We start from the raw sequence: 15,916 nt of genomic DNA on the forward strand, positions 1-15,916 counted from the left end.
CCTCAGAAAAAATACCAGATAATCCCGCCTCCCACCTGTAATATAAGTGTAGGATAAGGGCTTTGCTTATCCTAGAACAATAATGAATGCAAACCTATGGCTTCATGAAAATATGGCTTATTCAAAATGAATTAATGCTGAAAATGTGATCACATTTTAGGATGTTGTACTTATGGTCAGCAAGTACAATAAAACAACTACTTTGAAGCGTTACTTCTATTTTAAAAGTTACCGACTGGATTGCACAGTGATGTATTCTAAGGGTCTTTCCTGTCATCAGACCCTGGATTCAATTCCCTCTTGAATACCAGTAATAACTGTGATAAACAATCTAATGCAGTGAAATTTACCTTTTTGATAATCTGGGATTTGAATGTATGGCAGTTTACACTTGTCATTTGATTGGTTTACCTATCCCATTTGCGAAAATAATGTTCAGCTCTAGTTAGAGCTCATGCTGGAACCCTGGCAAAGCTATGCAGACTAGCTGTCCACTCAGGTCTAGTGGAGCAAGGCCAGTGGCAGTAGAGGGTAGGCAGATGTACACTAGTTTACATTTGCAGCACTGAGGAGATGCTAATAACATAAACTGGCTGTCCCTATTGGGCCACACTTTGTTTAGTATCAAACATAAAAGCCCAGTTCTATAAGGTGCCAGATAGTCTCAGTACTGATGACTCCTGGAGGAGAAAGCAGCATGCAGGGTCTAGAAAGAACATGCTTTCCATTGTAAATGCAATACAGACAGACAAACCTGGTAGGATTTACTTGTAATTAACCTAGTGCCATAAGCAGAGTGACAGTGTGCAAACCGTTACCTTTCACCTTAACTCATGAGCACAGTTTCATTTCCACTGTAACCACAGAATCACAGACCAGCCCAGGTTGGAAGTGATCTCAAAAGATCATCTGTTCCAACCTTTTGGGGTCAAGAGAACCTATATGAGATTATCTAGCATCCTGTCCAGTCACATCCTGAAAACTTCCAGTAATGGAGACTCCACCACATCCCTCAGGAGGTTATTCAAGTGAATGCTCACTATAAAAATATTTTTCTTATATTGAGATGAAACCTCCCCCAGTGCAACTCATACCAATCACCCTTGTCCCCTCCATGTGGCTCCTTGTGAAGGTAGTCTCCATCTTCCTTATAGCCGGCCTTTAAGTACTGGAAAACTGCAATGAGGTTCCCTCTTGAGCCTTCTATTCTCCAGAGACAGAAGACCTAAATCCTTCAGTCCTTCCTCACAGGGCAGGTTCTTCAGCCCTTCGATCATCTTCTTGGCAGTCCTTCTGGTCCCCTCCAGCCTGTCTACATCTTTTTTTAATTTTGAAGACCAGAGCTCGACACTGTACTTTAGCTGTGGCCTGACAAGTGCTGAGAAGAGCAGGATGATCATGTCTTTATCTCTGCTAGCAATGCCCCTGTGGATGTACCCCAGGATCTGACTTGCTTTTGTTGCTGCAGCAGCACACCAGACTCATGTTCAGCTTCTTGTATGCCAGGACCCTCAGGTCCCTGTCAGCAAGGCTGCTCGCCAGCTACACAGATCCTAGCCCATACTGGGCTCTTGGGTTATGTCATCCCATGCACAGGACCTTGCACTTTGTTAAACTTCACATAGTTCTTGATAGCCCACTCTTACAGCCTGTTCAGGTCTCTCTGGAAGTTGGCTCTTCCCCTCTGGCATGTCCACCTCACCACCCAGTTTAGCATCATCAGCAAACTTGGTGAGGGTTGTTCTTCTAGTCCCATCAGATCATTTTTGAAGACGGTGAACAGTTTGGAGCCCGGTGTCAATCCCTGGGGGATTCTGCTTGTGACAGGCTGCCAGCCTGAGTAACTGAGACCACCCTCTGAGTGTGGCCTGTGAGCTAATTCCCTACCCATCTCACAGACCACCCACCCAGTCTGTATCTTTCAGAGTTTGTCTAGGAGGAGGCTGTGGGTAACTGTGTCAAATGCTTTGCTAAAGTCCAGGCGAACACCACGCACTGCTCTCCGGACGTCAACAGAAAACATCATTTTGTTTTAAGTGGTGATCAGGTTAGTCTGGCAGGATTTGCCCTTGGTAAATCCATGTTGGCTTTTCCCAATCACCTGCTTCATTTGGCTTGCAAGTTTTAAGAGGATGTTTTCCAGGAACTAAAGTAAGATTAATGGACCTGTAGTTTCCTGGGTCCTCTTTTGGATAAAGTTATAGTAAGGGAACAGGTTAAGTATCATGCATGCTAAGCTCTCTCTCAGGATGACTGGATCAGAGGCAGTCAATAATCAATGAAAATTCATAAACAACAGCTGGTAACTCTATCTGCAAAAAATTGAAGATCACCTACAGGAATGGAATAGGCCTCTGATGGTGGACTGAAAGCCCCCAGCTGCACTCCAAGATGTTGCCAGAACTTTGTTTCACAGACACACACACACCCCCAACAAAAAAAATAAATCAGCTTCATCCAGTAAAATCCATAAACTGCTCTAATTCCAGATACAAACATAACAAGATAAGAATAACTTGAATCTAAGCAGCAATTTTTAAAATTGATGGCCAATTTTTGGACAAGTGATAGAGACTTTGGCCGTCTGTTGGTTCCTGGACTTCAGCACCTTTACCAGCACCAACTTACTGATCCTCAGAGAGGCCAGGAGACCCCACTTAATATATGGGACCTCAATTGACCTGCTCAAGTACTACTGCCATTGCTGTGACAGCTCTACAAAATTTCTAGCATGGACCACAGCTGGAAACCATCTCTCCCCCCCGACTCACAGGAAGGATGCAATATACCATTTATTTTCCTTCTGAAAGGATAAGGAATAAGAATGTTCTAACTTGGTAATAATAACGCTTTGCATGTCACATGTCCCACAAATGCAGACCATGTTATCTTGTTGTTTCCTTGGTATATGTTGAATGTACTCTCAGATAATAGCTGTGGTTTACCTTATAGCATGAACTGCTCCCAGCTATTTGGCACAGATTTATATGAAAGAAGTGTTATGGCAAAAAAGGTAAACTCTTCCCGAGCAGACCTTAAACTCCTGAGTCAAGCTAACGACAAGCTGGGTTTCTTGCAGTAGTTTGAAAGACAGCAGAAAAACAGAAAGCATTACTACCTTCACAGTTTCAACATGGGTCATGCTAACACATTCTAGGAACAGATAGAACTAAAAAACAATGAGGTAAAAAAAGTGAATTTGTCATGAGTTTGCTCATTAACACTGATCTGCGTAAGATTATTGCAAAGAAATATTACTGTAAGACAGCTGTGAAGCACTGAATTCAACACATATATCCCAGATATTTCAACATACCATGGAGGAAGATCTTGAATAAAGCCTGCATTATATCTGAAATAGTTTAGGAATATCCAAGGCTTAGGCTTAGTCACTCCAGCCCTGGGATATTACATGTGCTGTTTATTTGATGCAACACATACTGACTCAGTTCACGACACTGCTAATCAAGGATATGACTGTTCATCTTCCACTTAAATGTACATGAATCTTACTATATTGGAAAAAGGGAAAAGAACATTAATATTAAATTTATTTGGTTAAGGGAAAAAAGAACTGGGGCAGCAGCTCTCAAAAATAAAGATAGGTAGAATACCTTCTAAACATTACATTAGCATTTTTTCAGACTGGGTTTGAGGCCTATGTATTTTCAACTCACTTCTTTAAGTAACAAACAGAACAGAGCAGAATAATTTTATTGTTATGGCTGCAGTAACATCATATAATTAACACATGTATCTACTATAAAACAGCAGCTCTAAGAGAGGGAAAAAAGGGACACCTTGCCTAAATTTCCAGTTTTATTACTCTTCCCCTTACAAAAATTAAAATAAACTCCTGATCAACTATACCCTCTTTGACTAAGCAATCGAGACTCTAAACTGAGCTTGAGGAAATAATTCTGTCACTGTCATTAACGTACTGTTAGCAGCATTTTCCCTCGATTCCAAAATGTTAAGGAATGTGTTAGATAAGAAATGGGAAACCATCTCTTCACTGCAGTGAAATCCTGAGAAATCAGCAGAAGGGATACCTGGAATACTTTATATTTGCTCAGAAACCAAATGCCTCCAGCCAACTCCACAATTTCTTACTGTTAATTGTTTTATAATAGCCATTACCAATTTCTAATTTTACAGTTCCCCAGCACCCTCAATTTCCTTTTGAGCTCTAATCATTCTTCCAAAGAATTCAAAATATATTTTTCCTGAGCATGGATAATATTCCTAATAGGACTGCAGTGAAGATAAATATGTAAAAACAGAATAGAGATTAACTTCATAAATAGCCCTTTCTATCATGGTACAGACACTGTTATAAGCTCATTTATTTCACAATAGTACAACTTTCCCAGCTCACAGATCAATCGATGCCAACAGCAGAATTGTTTTCTCAGAGATGGAATTTAATTTTAGAAACAATTGGTTGGGGTTTCAATGAAACGGCTCAAGTCAGGTGAAGTGACAAGCTGGCAGGGAAAGGAGTTTATAACCATTGTTAACAATCAAATGTGACATCTCCTAGGCAATCTCATGCAACACAAACCCCCCCTGCATTTGTAAAGAACAGGCTAACAGAAACAATTGAGCCGAAACAATGAACAGGATGAGAAGAGAGGTCTTCACAGGAAAAAAAGAGGCTCCTTTAAGAAGATTCAGTGGTAAAACAGGTGAATAAAGATGCCTGGCTATGGAAATTAATTTTGATATATTAATACAAAGGCCAGAGCGGCAACAATCAGGATGTTGTTACATGGGCATAGGCTATAGGGGTACAAAGGAAGCTAATTAGTGCAATCTTGCAACTTGCCCTTTGTCAACTAAGTCCTACGAGCAACCATATATATGCTTCACAGGAAGCAAAGGAGACGAGCCGAGACCAACCTGAACCCTCACAGTGGTCTGGGAGACAGTTTTACAAGACTAAGTTCAGCAACACAACTTCTAATGCTCGCCACTCTGTTCTCACCTCTTCCTTTTCTCAAGGTACTTTCTTCCAGTACCTTACCCCAGGAACTACTTATTTTTAATTTGTTCTCTACCCAACTTGGTGCTTTCCAGACTCCTCCAATAAGCAACTATAATTTAAATATTTTTTTTAGAGGGAAAAAGATGTGGAACGTCTTCTGCTGTTTTTGCAAGTCCAAGTGGTTCAGGGAATAGTCCAATGAGTAACTCTGCTAGTGTAAAGCTGGGGGATGGCTCTGGGATACTTCTCCACTTTTGGTGCCAGTAAGCTATTAAGCTGATTCAATGCTCCCTTCACTAAATCACTTCAATTCCAAGGGTCTCTGCATGCCCAAAAGCTCAGTTTTCCACCATATGTATTCCTCCGCCTAACAGAAGGTATTAATTTTCTTACAATGCTTTTCTCACAGACCTTTGCAAAGTTAGAACATCACGAATGGCATCAGAAAAAAGTTCAGGTTAAGACTACAAACTTTCAGAGTGAAACAAAAAACCTGTATAAAGAAAGCTGAATAATTACTGAGAGGGATTACAAGGTCACATGAATGCCCCTGAAGAAGCCCAGGTCCAAGACCAGTACAATCTTTTTTGTACAGTAAAACATTTATGTTTGGGAGAAGAAAATACAAAGCCAGAATACTGGAGAGTAAAGGAATTATAGCAGACTGACAAACAGCACTCAGCCGAATCAGAAATGCAGAAGATCACTCAATATTTCTTCACATCACTCCCGTCAAGTTTGCCGTCAAACATAATATACTAAGTATGTCAGACTCAGTGAGGTCAGGTGGCAGCTCTGGTTGTTTTAGTTTGAGGAATTTTTGTGTTTTCCCTTAGGTAAGCCAGCAGAGGCTTGCTACTTTCTAGATGAGACAACAGCCTAAATTAAAACACCATTTCCAAACTCCAATGGGGAAAGTCTTGGAAGCATGTATGACACTAGTGGGATTCAAATGTACTTCTATAAGCTCCATGCTGGGCCATCAGGAGCCATGAAGTTTACAGAGCTATCATTAGCAAGACAGGACTGCTCGTGTTAGCAAAGCTGGTAAGCAGCACCTCTGAATTCGCAACATAGAAAGTCTCTGTGCAGCCTGACTGATGTAAGCAACAATCAAGTCAGAGAGGTAAACTTTTACTATTAACAATAATGGACAGAATGGTTACAGAAGCCAGAGCAACCTTCTGCTCAAACGTGTCTTAAGTGTGAGCATCTGCCTCTGACATGGCCGCTCCAGGCTCCTCCTTAGAGTTAACAGAAAAGAACAGGGGCTTTCAGAGCAGGGCTCATGCAATCGATTCTAAACATTTACTTTCAGGTAAAGCCAGGCACACTGCAAAAGTACTGTTTTCTAACTTTTCTATAAGGCAATTTAGTGAGCTGAAGGTATCTACATCTCATTAGATGAAAACCACCCACAGACTCCAGGAAGAAATTCAAATCCCTGACACAAGAACCATTTTAAAACTGAATGTTGAAGTCTTCTGTAATATCACATGATTTTTAAGGCAGTAATTGCACTTCTCAAGAAAAATTCCATGCTTGGTATCCAGATCACCGAGTCAGATTACTCAGACAAGAGTTCTGGCTGTATCTACCCAAACCCTTCCCTCAGTATCCTCTTTCTGTTGTGAGGTGCTGGGAACCTCTCCCTGTTCCATTAAGTATGACAGCCTGTTGATAGATCTCCTCAGGACTTCTCTGAGAACTCAGCACAAGCTGTTTGTAACGGGTGTCTCAATAATCAAACTTTTCACATTTCAGTTTTAGTTAGATATTCTCAACTTATCAAAAGCAATAAAAAGCTGACCTTTTCAATGTTCCTGAACTGAAGCTGAGATGGACGTTTTAAATATGTTTCCTCTTTTTTACTTCCACATTAAACCACTTTGAACAGCTACAAAATGTATGTGCCTAAGTGGCAACTCTGTAGCACCATCAAAAACAGAACTTAATCTTTACACACACACACACCCAACAGTAACATCAGGAGGTCCTGGCTCAGTATTTGGGGTCCACAAGTAAAAGGCCACTCACTCCTCTTTTTGTACCGAATTCTTCAACAGTCTGGAGAAATTACTAATATGTGGTCTGTGGCGGTCGTTTGTTTGCTTTGTAATGCAGTTTTCCTATCTTGGTCTGCATCATGAAATTTAATTCTTCCCAAAGTTTATTCACAAGTTCAAGAGAAACCTCCCAAATGGAAGTAATACAAAGTATAAACTAATTTTTGTTTTTTAAATAAGTCCTTACTCCACTACTAATTGCAAAAATTTATCATGTTTCTTAATGCAGACCTAGTATGCATTCAGAAACAGCTGGGAATCCTCCGACAAAGTACACTTGAAATGTTTGGATCTGGGACAGAGAGTAGAGGGATCTGCCCCTACTCTCTCCAGCACCTACTTGCTGTTCTTTACTGAATGATGTTCCCAAGTACCACAACCATCCAAACCAGGTGGACAAAGAAATGTAGCCAAAATTAAACAGCAAAGCAACTTCAAGTATTTGTTTCAGCTACCTTACTTCTCATACCTGCAAAAGCCTTATGCAAGTACACAAAAGCAGCTGTGTTCAACTGCTAGGAATTCAATAGTTTCTTCTTCTCAATTTTCAAACCTCTACTACAAAGTAGGGTCGATGGGGTATGATCAGTAATCAGGCTTACAAGTCATCAGTGTTTCACAATACAAAGACTAAATGCTGTGAGACAAAATTTCTCAGTCAGAAAATAAATGGTGAATGCTTAGAAAACAAAATTTCCTTATTAGGGTGGCAGTAAAATTGAGGTAGTTGTCATCAGAGGAAAACATAGCCCTGCAATTTCAGGATTAGAATATGAATTAGAGCATTCTCTAGATGCCAAGCTATTAGCTCCTAGGTCAAAGACAGAAAGGTCCTCTCTGTTCAAGACTTTTGTGCTCAAAAAAGTCTTAGCAGCATCCGCTTTCTGTTGTCTGACAAGGCTGGGTTCTGTAGACTTGCGTGTACTTATGCTGAAAAACAGCAGGATATAATAAGTCTTTCCATATTAATCGTGAGGATTACAGACAGTAATGCCAGGCACAGCTAACAGATTTGGGAATGCAGAAACACTTCAAGTTAGAGCTGCACTTAAAAATCACTGGATAATGGTTGGATCCGTATAGGAGGCAGAGTTCTTTCTTTAAACTCACCACTAGTAGGTGTAAGTGGGTGTCATCTCTGGCTCCAAGGATGGAGAACAGGAAAGATGAATAAAGGAAAATGAAGCGAAGACTGAAGAATTGTGAGAAATCAGCCATATCACCATCATTTCCTCGTAGCGCACAGCCACACATGCACACAGCCTTTTATAACTGTTTTATCAATACAAGCTTTGCTGACCATTTTAAATCCAACCTATGCCTTAAAACAGGTAGCGTACGTGCTCAGAAGACAAATATTCACTTGAGCAGGAAAACATAAGACCAATTCAACAGAGCAGATCATACATTTTTAACCTCATAGCACGGCAGGAAAATGCTTTAAACCTGTAGCAAGTCAATGAGAAATCTTCCCTACTGGTAAGCACAATAGCAGCCATCCATTTCAATAGAAGTTTATCAGCAGTGAAACCTGACCGAGATAAATGACGAAGCTGTTGAGCCACAGCCTGCTTCTGCCTGCTGCAGGCTGCCAGATAAAATGGGAACAAAAGCTCCCTGCTGTACCCCCTACCAGTCTCTATTAACCCCTGCTGATGCTTTATTATCGTCTGGGGGCTCCAGAACAGTACAGCATGAATCAGTATGTAAAAAATAAATAATAAAAGCTCATATGTAGCACAAACAAACTAGAAACATAGCTTGCAAGAAATTCATTTTGGTAGCGCTACAATTAAATAATGGTTCTGAGGAATACCATATATGGCGAAGAGGGGGGAAGAAAAAAGCACAATGCATGTAAAATCATGTATGAAAAGGCAATACTTAAAGGCAATAGAGTGCAAGTACACCAACGTGTTTCTCCTGCTTTTACCCCCACTCCCAAATATATGCACATATGAGCAAAGCAGGGACCAGGCATCTATTCTGATGTCTTCATGTCCAATTCCAAGTTTCGTATTTTGATCCTGTCACAAATATTCTCTTTGTTGCATCTCCTCCAGTGTCCTTTCTCCAAATGTAAGTTTGAAACATTTACTGAAGGTCAAAACATCTTCTACTAAACTGATATAAAAAATGGATGGGAAGGGCAGGGAAAGTGTAACAAATCTCCTCAGGATTCATGGTTGCCATAGGAGAGAAAGGCAGCAGGAGGAAAAGGCAAGACTTGAAATGCTAGTAACATTTTAGCTATCATAGATTTAGATAGCGTCATTGCAGCCTGAGATTTCTGCAGCCTACCATAACAAAGTCAATCTCTCAAAAAAGGTTACAGAGAGGCCACACAAGATCCTAGGGAAAATTCACTAAGATTCCTAAGTAAAGAAACTCACCACTACAGTTGCATTACTTAGCACGTTAAAGGGGAAAAAAACCATATTTTTTAAATCTACTTTAGACTGAACCATTCTCTTGCATGAACACCCCCTCTTCATTCTATAGAGCCCTTCCATGTTTTATTAATTACAGAATCTGTATTGAAGTCACACTCCGATCTATCACTCTCAGAGGTCATCGATTTTAAACCCATTTCTGAAGTGCAGTTAGGAAGTAGCAATATTATATTTAAGGAAGAACATGAAGTTTTTCCTAAAGCTAATGCAACAAGCCAACAGAATAATGACTCCCCAGAGCTTCAAGGAAAAGAGTGGCGTCAACACAGGAAAAAGAGAGGCTGTACAGGTTCCATCCAAAGGCCCACACATCCCAGTATCCAGTCTCAGAGCGTAATCAGAATTTACACGTACAGAACAGCATAATAAAGCAAATGCATACTGAAACTTTGCAAGAAGACTCTTTCATTCTACAGCAATTTATAGTTCAGTGATTTGTGGTTCAGAAGGCAATTCTGTTTTCTAGTAAACTGCAGCGGAATTCCCTTAGATTTACCCACAGACTTACCCAGTCCTCCCAGTAACACATGTAAACTTTTAACATCCACAACTTACCACACACTGTTTGAAAAACCATCTGCTTTTGTTTGTCTGCACCCACCACCTGCCAGTATTATTTATGAATGCCAATTTCTTCTATCAAAAAGGTGGGTGGGGGGGGGGGGGGGGCGCGGAGTGGGAAAGTCCTGGTCACCTTATAATTTTCTTGATTTTATAGATCTCTGCCACATACCCCTAAATTAACACCTTCTGCAATAAAAAAAACCAAACAAAAACACACAACAAAAAAAACCCACCCCAAATCCTCAAGCAAGCAAAACTAAAATCAAAAAACCCCAAAGAAAATCTGTGGGAGAATGTCTTCTCTGCTGCTTTAAAGGGTCTAGCCAGGCTTTTTCAAGAATTTCTGCACATTGCTAAAAGTTAACAAATGTTAACTTTTTATAAAAAGCAACAGCAGTAAAGTCATAGCACTTGCAGCCTCACAGGAAAAAAAATAACTAGCAATTCTGAAACCTTAAGATAAATCTTCTCTGATGCCCTGCTTAGACATTACATGACAACCTGGAACTAACCCATTCTGCTAGCTCACATTGGTTTAAAAACAATGAAATGGAAATTGTCCCAGCAGACTTTGTGCCAGATCAGATATCTTCTGTCCTGCCACAGAACTGTTATGTTGGCATAAGCATTATATCATGTGTTCTAGCCAGTCTGACAGAAATGCGGCAGTGAGCTCATGCCTGATCTAGATGAAAATTTCTACCACAAACTGATCCAGCACTGAACAGAATAATTTTTAATGAATACGGGACCACGGTCTGAGCAACACTGAATCACATGAAAAAAATCTCAATGTTCTGGCAAGCACTAGAGTGGAGAATGCCTAACTTTCCTTTTGCAAAATACATTCAACTCCAAGACAGCATCAGGGCTGAAGTGCTCAATCTGTTACAAATAAAACTCAGCATAGCTAAGACTCTTTCTCCCCTCTTTTCTCAGAGCTGGTATAATGTTAGATGAATTACAGACTATAAATCTTGTTTTCAGGACAAAGAAGACTGTGCTCCCTGGGGCTCTCCCAAGGAGTGCTTCAAAGCAACTCACTTTGCAGGACTGGAGTTACTTTGACTCTGAAGGAGAACAGTTATGTGACCTTCCAGCGCAAGATTATGACTTCACGTTGACTTGTTCGAAGTTATAAATAAATAAAAGTATTTCATATGCTAAAGAAGATATTGTATCTAATATGATAAGTGCTGAAAATTATTTGCAATGGTAAGGAATCACTAAGGAAAGCTATAATTCATCAAAAGAAAGGTAAATCTACCAGGATATAGCAGCAAAGGTAGATGGTGCTACTATGGCACCAGGTAGTAGCCAAGTCTCCTGCTTCCAGATAAAACTTCTGCCTTTTGATAATAAACTGAACAAATACTAAGCAATACTATTTTCCCAAAGACTGTCAAAAAGATAATAAAAGTCATATTTGTTCCCTAAATATTATATAAAAACAAACACAAGAATTTCATTGTGGGAGAAAAGAAAAATGGTTCCCCCTGCCAATTTAGAAACTTCAGCAGAACATATTGTAAAGAAAACAAAATCTGTCCCCTCACTGGAATCCTAATAAAATGAGAGAGATGCAAAGTACAGGGGATTTGTGGGAGTGGAGTACAAATAATTATATTTTAGTTCTTTAAAATGTGTTTAAAATAGCATCTAACCTGAGCAGTGTAAAGAATGAGAGATCAATTTTCTTAACATACAGACATTACTCCCATTAAAAACTTTTTTACCTGATGACCTAAGAATTGACTTATTTAACAAATCCTTATCATATGTTCTTAAAAAGAGGAATCTACCACACGGATATAATTTCCATTTTACGCACAGAAAAATGAGGGAAGAGTAGCAAGTAATTTGCCCAAAGACAGAGAAGAAACTGAATTGTTTCTTAAAGCACAAATCAAACATTACCCCATTGCCCTGTTAGGCTAATCAGAATTTGAACACCTAGAAAAGCAGAGTAACTACATTCTATGACTCCACAGAATTAAAAATGCACGTGCAATTACAAACCTCTATTTTGTCTGTTTTGGCATCTCCCCAGTATATTTTGCTTTCTGCATAATCCAATGCCAGTCCATTTGGCCAGCCAAGCGAGGTGTTCACAAGCACAATTCTGTCTGAGCCATCTAATGCTGCCCTCTCGATCTTTGGGATTTCTCCCCAGTCAGTCCAGTACATGTACCTGCAAAGGAAACATAACCTTAAGAACTCTTATTAAACCAAACTTTCAATATTCACATAGCTTCTTCTGCACTGCTGTTCCCCCAAGCTACATCGCACACAGGAAAGTACATTTCTAAGCCAAATATATTTCCTTACCCAAGTAAGGATGCCCAAACCACGCAGAAAGCACAGACATGTAAACCCCTGTCCCTTTACACAGAACTCCTGTATCAGCCTGCCCAGCAAGACAACAGAACCAGTGCTATTAGCTAGAATAAAGAGATTCACACCATCCCCAAAAATATTTTTAAACAGGAGAATAAAATCATACAGACACATAAGATGACCACCCAGGTGGTTAAAGTAGAGCAGTAGTCCCTGTGCCTCACAGCCTTAACTTTCAAAGAATCCCAGTATTATCATTTTGAAGGCTCAGAAGTTTATCATTGCATCCCATTATTTGCATACAGGTAGACAGAGGTATCTCCTTTACACGACTCATTTAGAAAAATGCTCACAAACAGCTCCTCACCCAACCATGGGATCCAGCACAATAGCTCTGGGTTCTTCCAGGTCTTCTGATACCAAGATTTTTCTCATGGTCCCATTAAGCCTTGTAACTTCAATACGGTCTGTGCCAGTGTCAGTCCAATACAGATTTCGGGCAACCCAGTCCACAGCAATGCCATCAGGATGTGCGATCTGGGCTGTGACAACAAACTGACTACCTGACCCATCAATGAACGAGCGGCGGATGGCCCTAACTTCGTCATCGGTCCAATAGATGTATCCTTCCAGAGGATCAAAGTCAATGGCGATGGCGTGACGGATGTCCTCCAGTGGCAAAACAATGTCTGTAAAATCTGGGGTGTCTAAGGAAATTCGCCTCAGGTCTGTCCGGCGGGCTAGAAGCAGCAGCTCAGTGGCACCTGCATGAACAAGGCAAAACCAAAACCATCTTACCAACACTGTGCAGTAAGCCTGTAAATAGTGAACCTGATTTTGTACCATTTGGTACAAGCTAGTCTAGCTACCTTGATTTCACAGGACCTAACCGAATTGATGGGCACCAGCAAAGAATTCCACTCAAAGGCTTCAAATGTGGCGTTACTGTTCTGCAGAACAAGTCAGATTGTTTATAGAGAAAAATCAGTGATTGTTTCCTTGTCCAAAATGTATTATGTTGGACATGTTTTCTATCCATATAATCCCCTCCAAAGGTACTGAAATAGATATGCAATAACTATGCTGCTATTTTATGCAAATCAACAGATGGCCTGCAGCCTCTTAGATGAAAAATTAATTATATAAATAATTTACTGACTGTTTGCTCTTGTTGGTATAGGGGACAATCATGACAAACAAGCTGCGTGTTTCAACAACACCCTTAGAAGCAGAAAAAAATGTAACATCGGATGCCACAAGTATATCTCCTCTGAGAGACTCTTACCGGAGGCATCAGATTTGGGAACTGACAGTTCCACAACTCTGTGGAGTAGGAGGGCTGTCAGCTTCTCCTGTATTTGTTGAGAACAAGCTTATTGAAAACATGAAGATAGGTAACAGTGCGTCTTACAAAGTCACTTTGAGCCAAAATGTACAAAAGCCTTGCTGGCTTTTGGGTCAAAAGTCAGAATCACAGTATATATCTGAGATCAGCTTGCATTGCAGAAGACATTTTCACACAGGGCAACACAAATTGTTAAATGGTACACGAGCTGAGCTTCTGATCAATGACAGATGTATTTATTGTCTATTCTAATTAATTCGCATTTCATTTTCTATTCTATGCTACTAGATTTCAATGTAATGAAGGATAGACAACCACCATGCCCCACTCCAATTAAACTGGCTTATCAGTTTGGAGTCTCAGAGAACTAAGAGCAGCTCAGGTCTCAGGGAAACTCGAACCAAGGTAAAAAATGTGTGCATCCTAAATGCAGGAAAAGTGTGTTGCAATGGCTTTCCTCAAACAGTGAGGGGAAAGGGTTTGTCAGGGACTGATGTAGGCATGAGGACAGATGCAACAGGGGGGGAGGAAGGTTTATGAAAATAAATGCATCAGCATCACAGTGAAAAAAACACTGCCAAGCCACATTCTGCCCATGTCTTGATCTTATAGAGGTATAAAAAAGGGCTAGAAGGCTGAAAGAGCATCAACTACAGCAAGCATGTTGCTGATGAAAAAAGAATTTTGGTGCCTTATGCCAAATTTCTTTTTTTTAAAAGAAGTCAGTAATTGTCATTGGTGCTAGATGAGACCTCACTACATGCCAAACTTCGGAGAGATGCCAAAGCAACCATTGCTTAATTTTCAGGAAGTTTAGCACATTAAAAACCGCTAAGACTCTTTCACAGTGCTGCAAGAAACAGCACCTTTCAACAACTGAGGTTCATAACATTTTTACTACTGCTCCAGATTGGCAGTCCAGAGTGGGTTAAGATCAGCTTCGGGATCTTCTGTCCTAAAACACCTTGTATTCAGAAACAAAAGTACACACAAGTCAATTGTTCTTCTAGTGAATAAGTCTTACGCATTAATATCAGGAAGGTGGAACCTCTAATTACATGTCTATGCATCCTTCAAAATCATGTAGAGCTTGTGACATAGTAAATGCAAAACAGGCATGTTAGTAAGAATTTTTTATAATTATGGAAGCAACTGATCTTGTCACGACAGTCTACATGTATATCTGTATTTATTGCTGCTAAGTATATCAAACAACCGAGCAATAAGATCCAAGCATTCAGCTGCATTATGGTCACCTAAAGTATTAATACATAACTAATCCCAAAAATTTAGGTTCAAGAAAGAAACATCTAGTCTTTTCTTTCTTAGCAACTTCAGTCTTTTATCCAACTTAATCTTTTAAACAAAACTATGAAAATCATATTTAAAAGCCCAATTATATCTTCTTTGCATTATCTAGTAAAACTGAGGTTCAGTAAATGCACTAACCTCAGATTTCTGTACAGTTAGAAAGCTATATATAGTCTACCATATACACAAAAAGTGTAAGGCATAATTTAAAAATAATTTGTGTGCTTTAGCTTAAGTTGACAGTCATTTTGAAGAACCAATGCCAGGTCCCCAGAAAGACTCAACTGAGTAGAACCATACCTTTGCTGAAACTCAGGCTTAAAGCTGACCAATTGACCTTCCAATTCTTCTCAAAGACAATCCATTTCAACAGCTTCAGTATCCTGCTTTCAGGCTGCAATACTGTTGTTTAGTCAAATAACCCACTGTGTTGAAGCTTTAATTTGGCATTGGGAAAATGCCTGGTTTTCAGCTAACCCATGCTGCACTCTGGATCCCTGAGCTAAGAACTTCATGGTCTTGATCTGGGGCCCTGGCTAAAAATCCAGCTCCCAGTCAAACCCCACCCTCACCCCTCCAACCAAGCAACAAAAGTTTAAAGCTTACTTTAGAGCTATTAGCAACCCATTTGCAAACCCACACCTCAGCTGCTTAATTAGGTCACCAGTCATTCTGTTCAGGAAAAATAAACTGAGCAGCAGAGAAGCATCTCACCTCAAGGGAGGCTGATCGAAAGATCACTCTGGATGTCTTCAGACAACAGCAAAAATTGCAAATGCAAGAGCTGAGCACATTTATGGACTGATCCCATTACCACCTTGATGGCAGTCAAGTAAAGAAGGTGGTCTCAAAA

General features: G+C 40.1%; 1 protein-coding gene across 3 annotated transcripts in view; it reads right to left on the reverse strand.

Annotated features, from left to right (window-relative positions):
- LRP6 (LDL receptor related protein 6) overlaps nt 1-15,916 on the reverse strand; it is a 128,357-nt gene that overhangs the window by 41,073 nt on the left and 71,368 nt on the right. For all 3 annotated transcript variants that reach the window (XM_056339622.1, XM_056339623.1, XM_056339621.1), the window contains exons 6-7: nt 12,775-13,171; nt 12,090-12,261 (exon numbers count right to left, since the gene is read on the reverse strand). In XM_056339622.1, the coding sequence (XP_056195597.1) occupies nt 12,090-12,261; nt 12,775-13,171 (569 nt within the window). The remainder of the gene's footprint in view (nt 1-12,089; nt 12,262-12,774; nt 13,172-15,916) is intronic.

This window comes from Falco biarmicus, chromosome 5 (genome assembly GCF_023638135.1).
Source record: "Falco biarmicus isolate bFalBia1 chromosome 5, bFalBia1.pri, whole genome shotgun sequence".
In the NCBI taxonomy this organism is placed as follows: domain Eukaryota; kingdom Metazoa; phylum Chordata; class Aves; order Falconiformes; family Falconidae; genus Falco; species Falco biarmicus.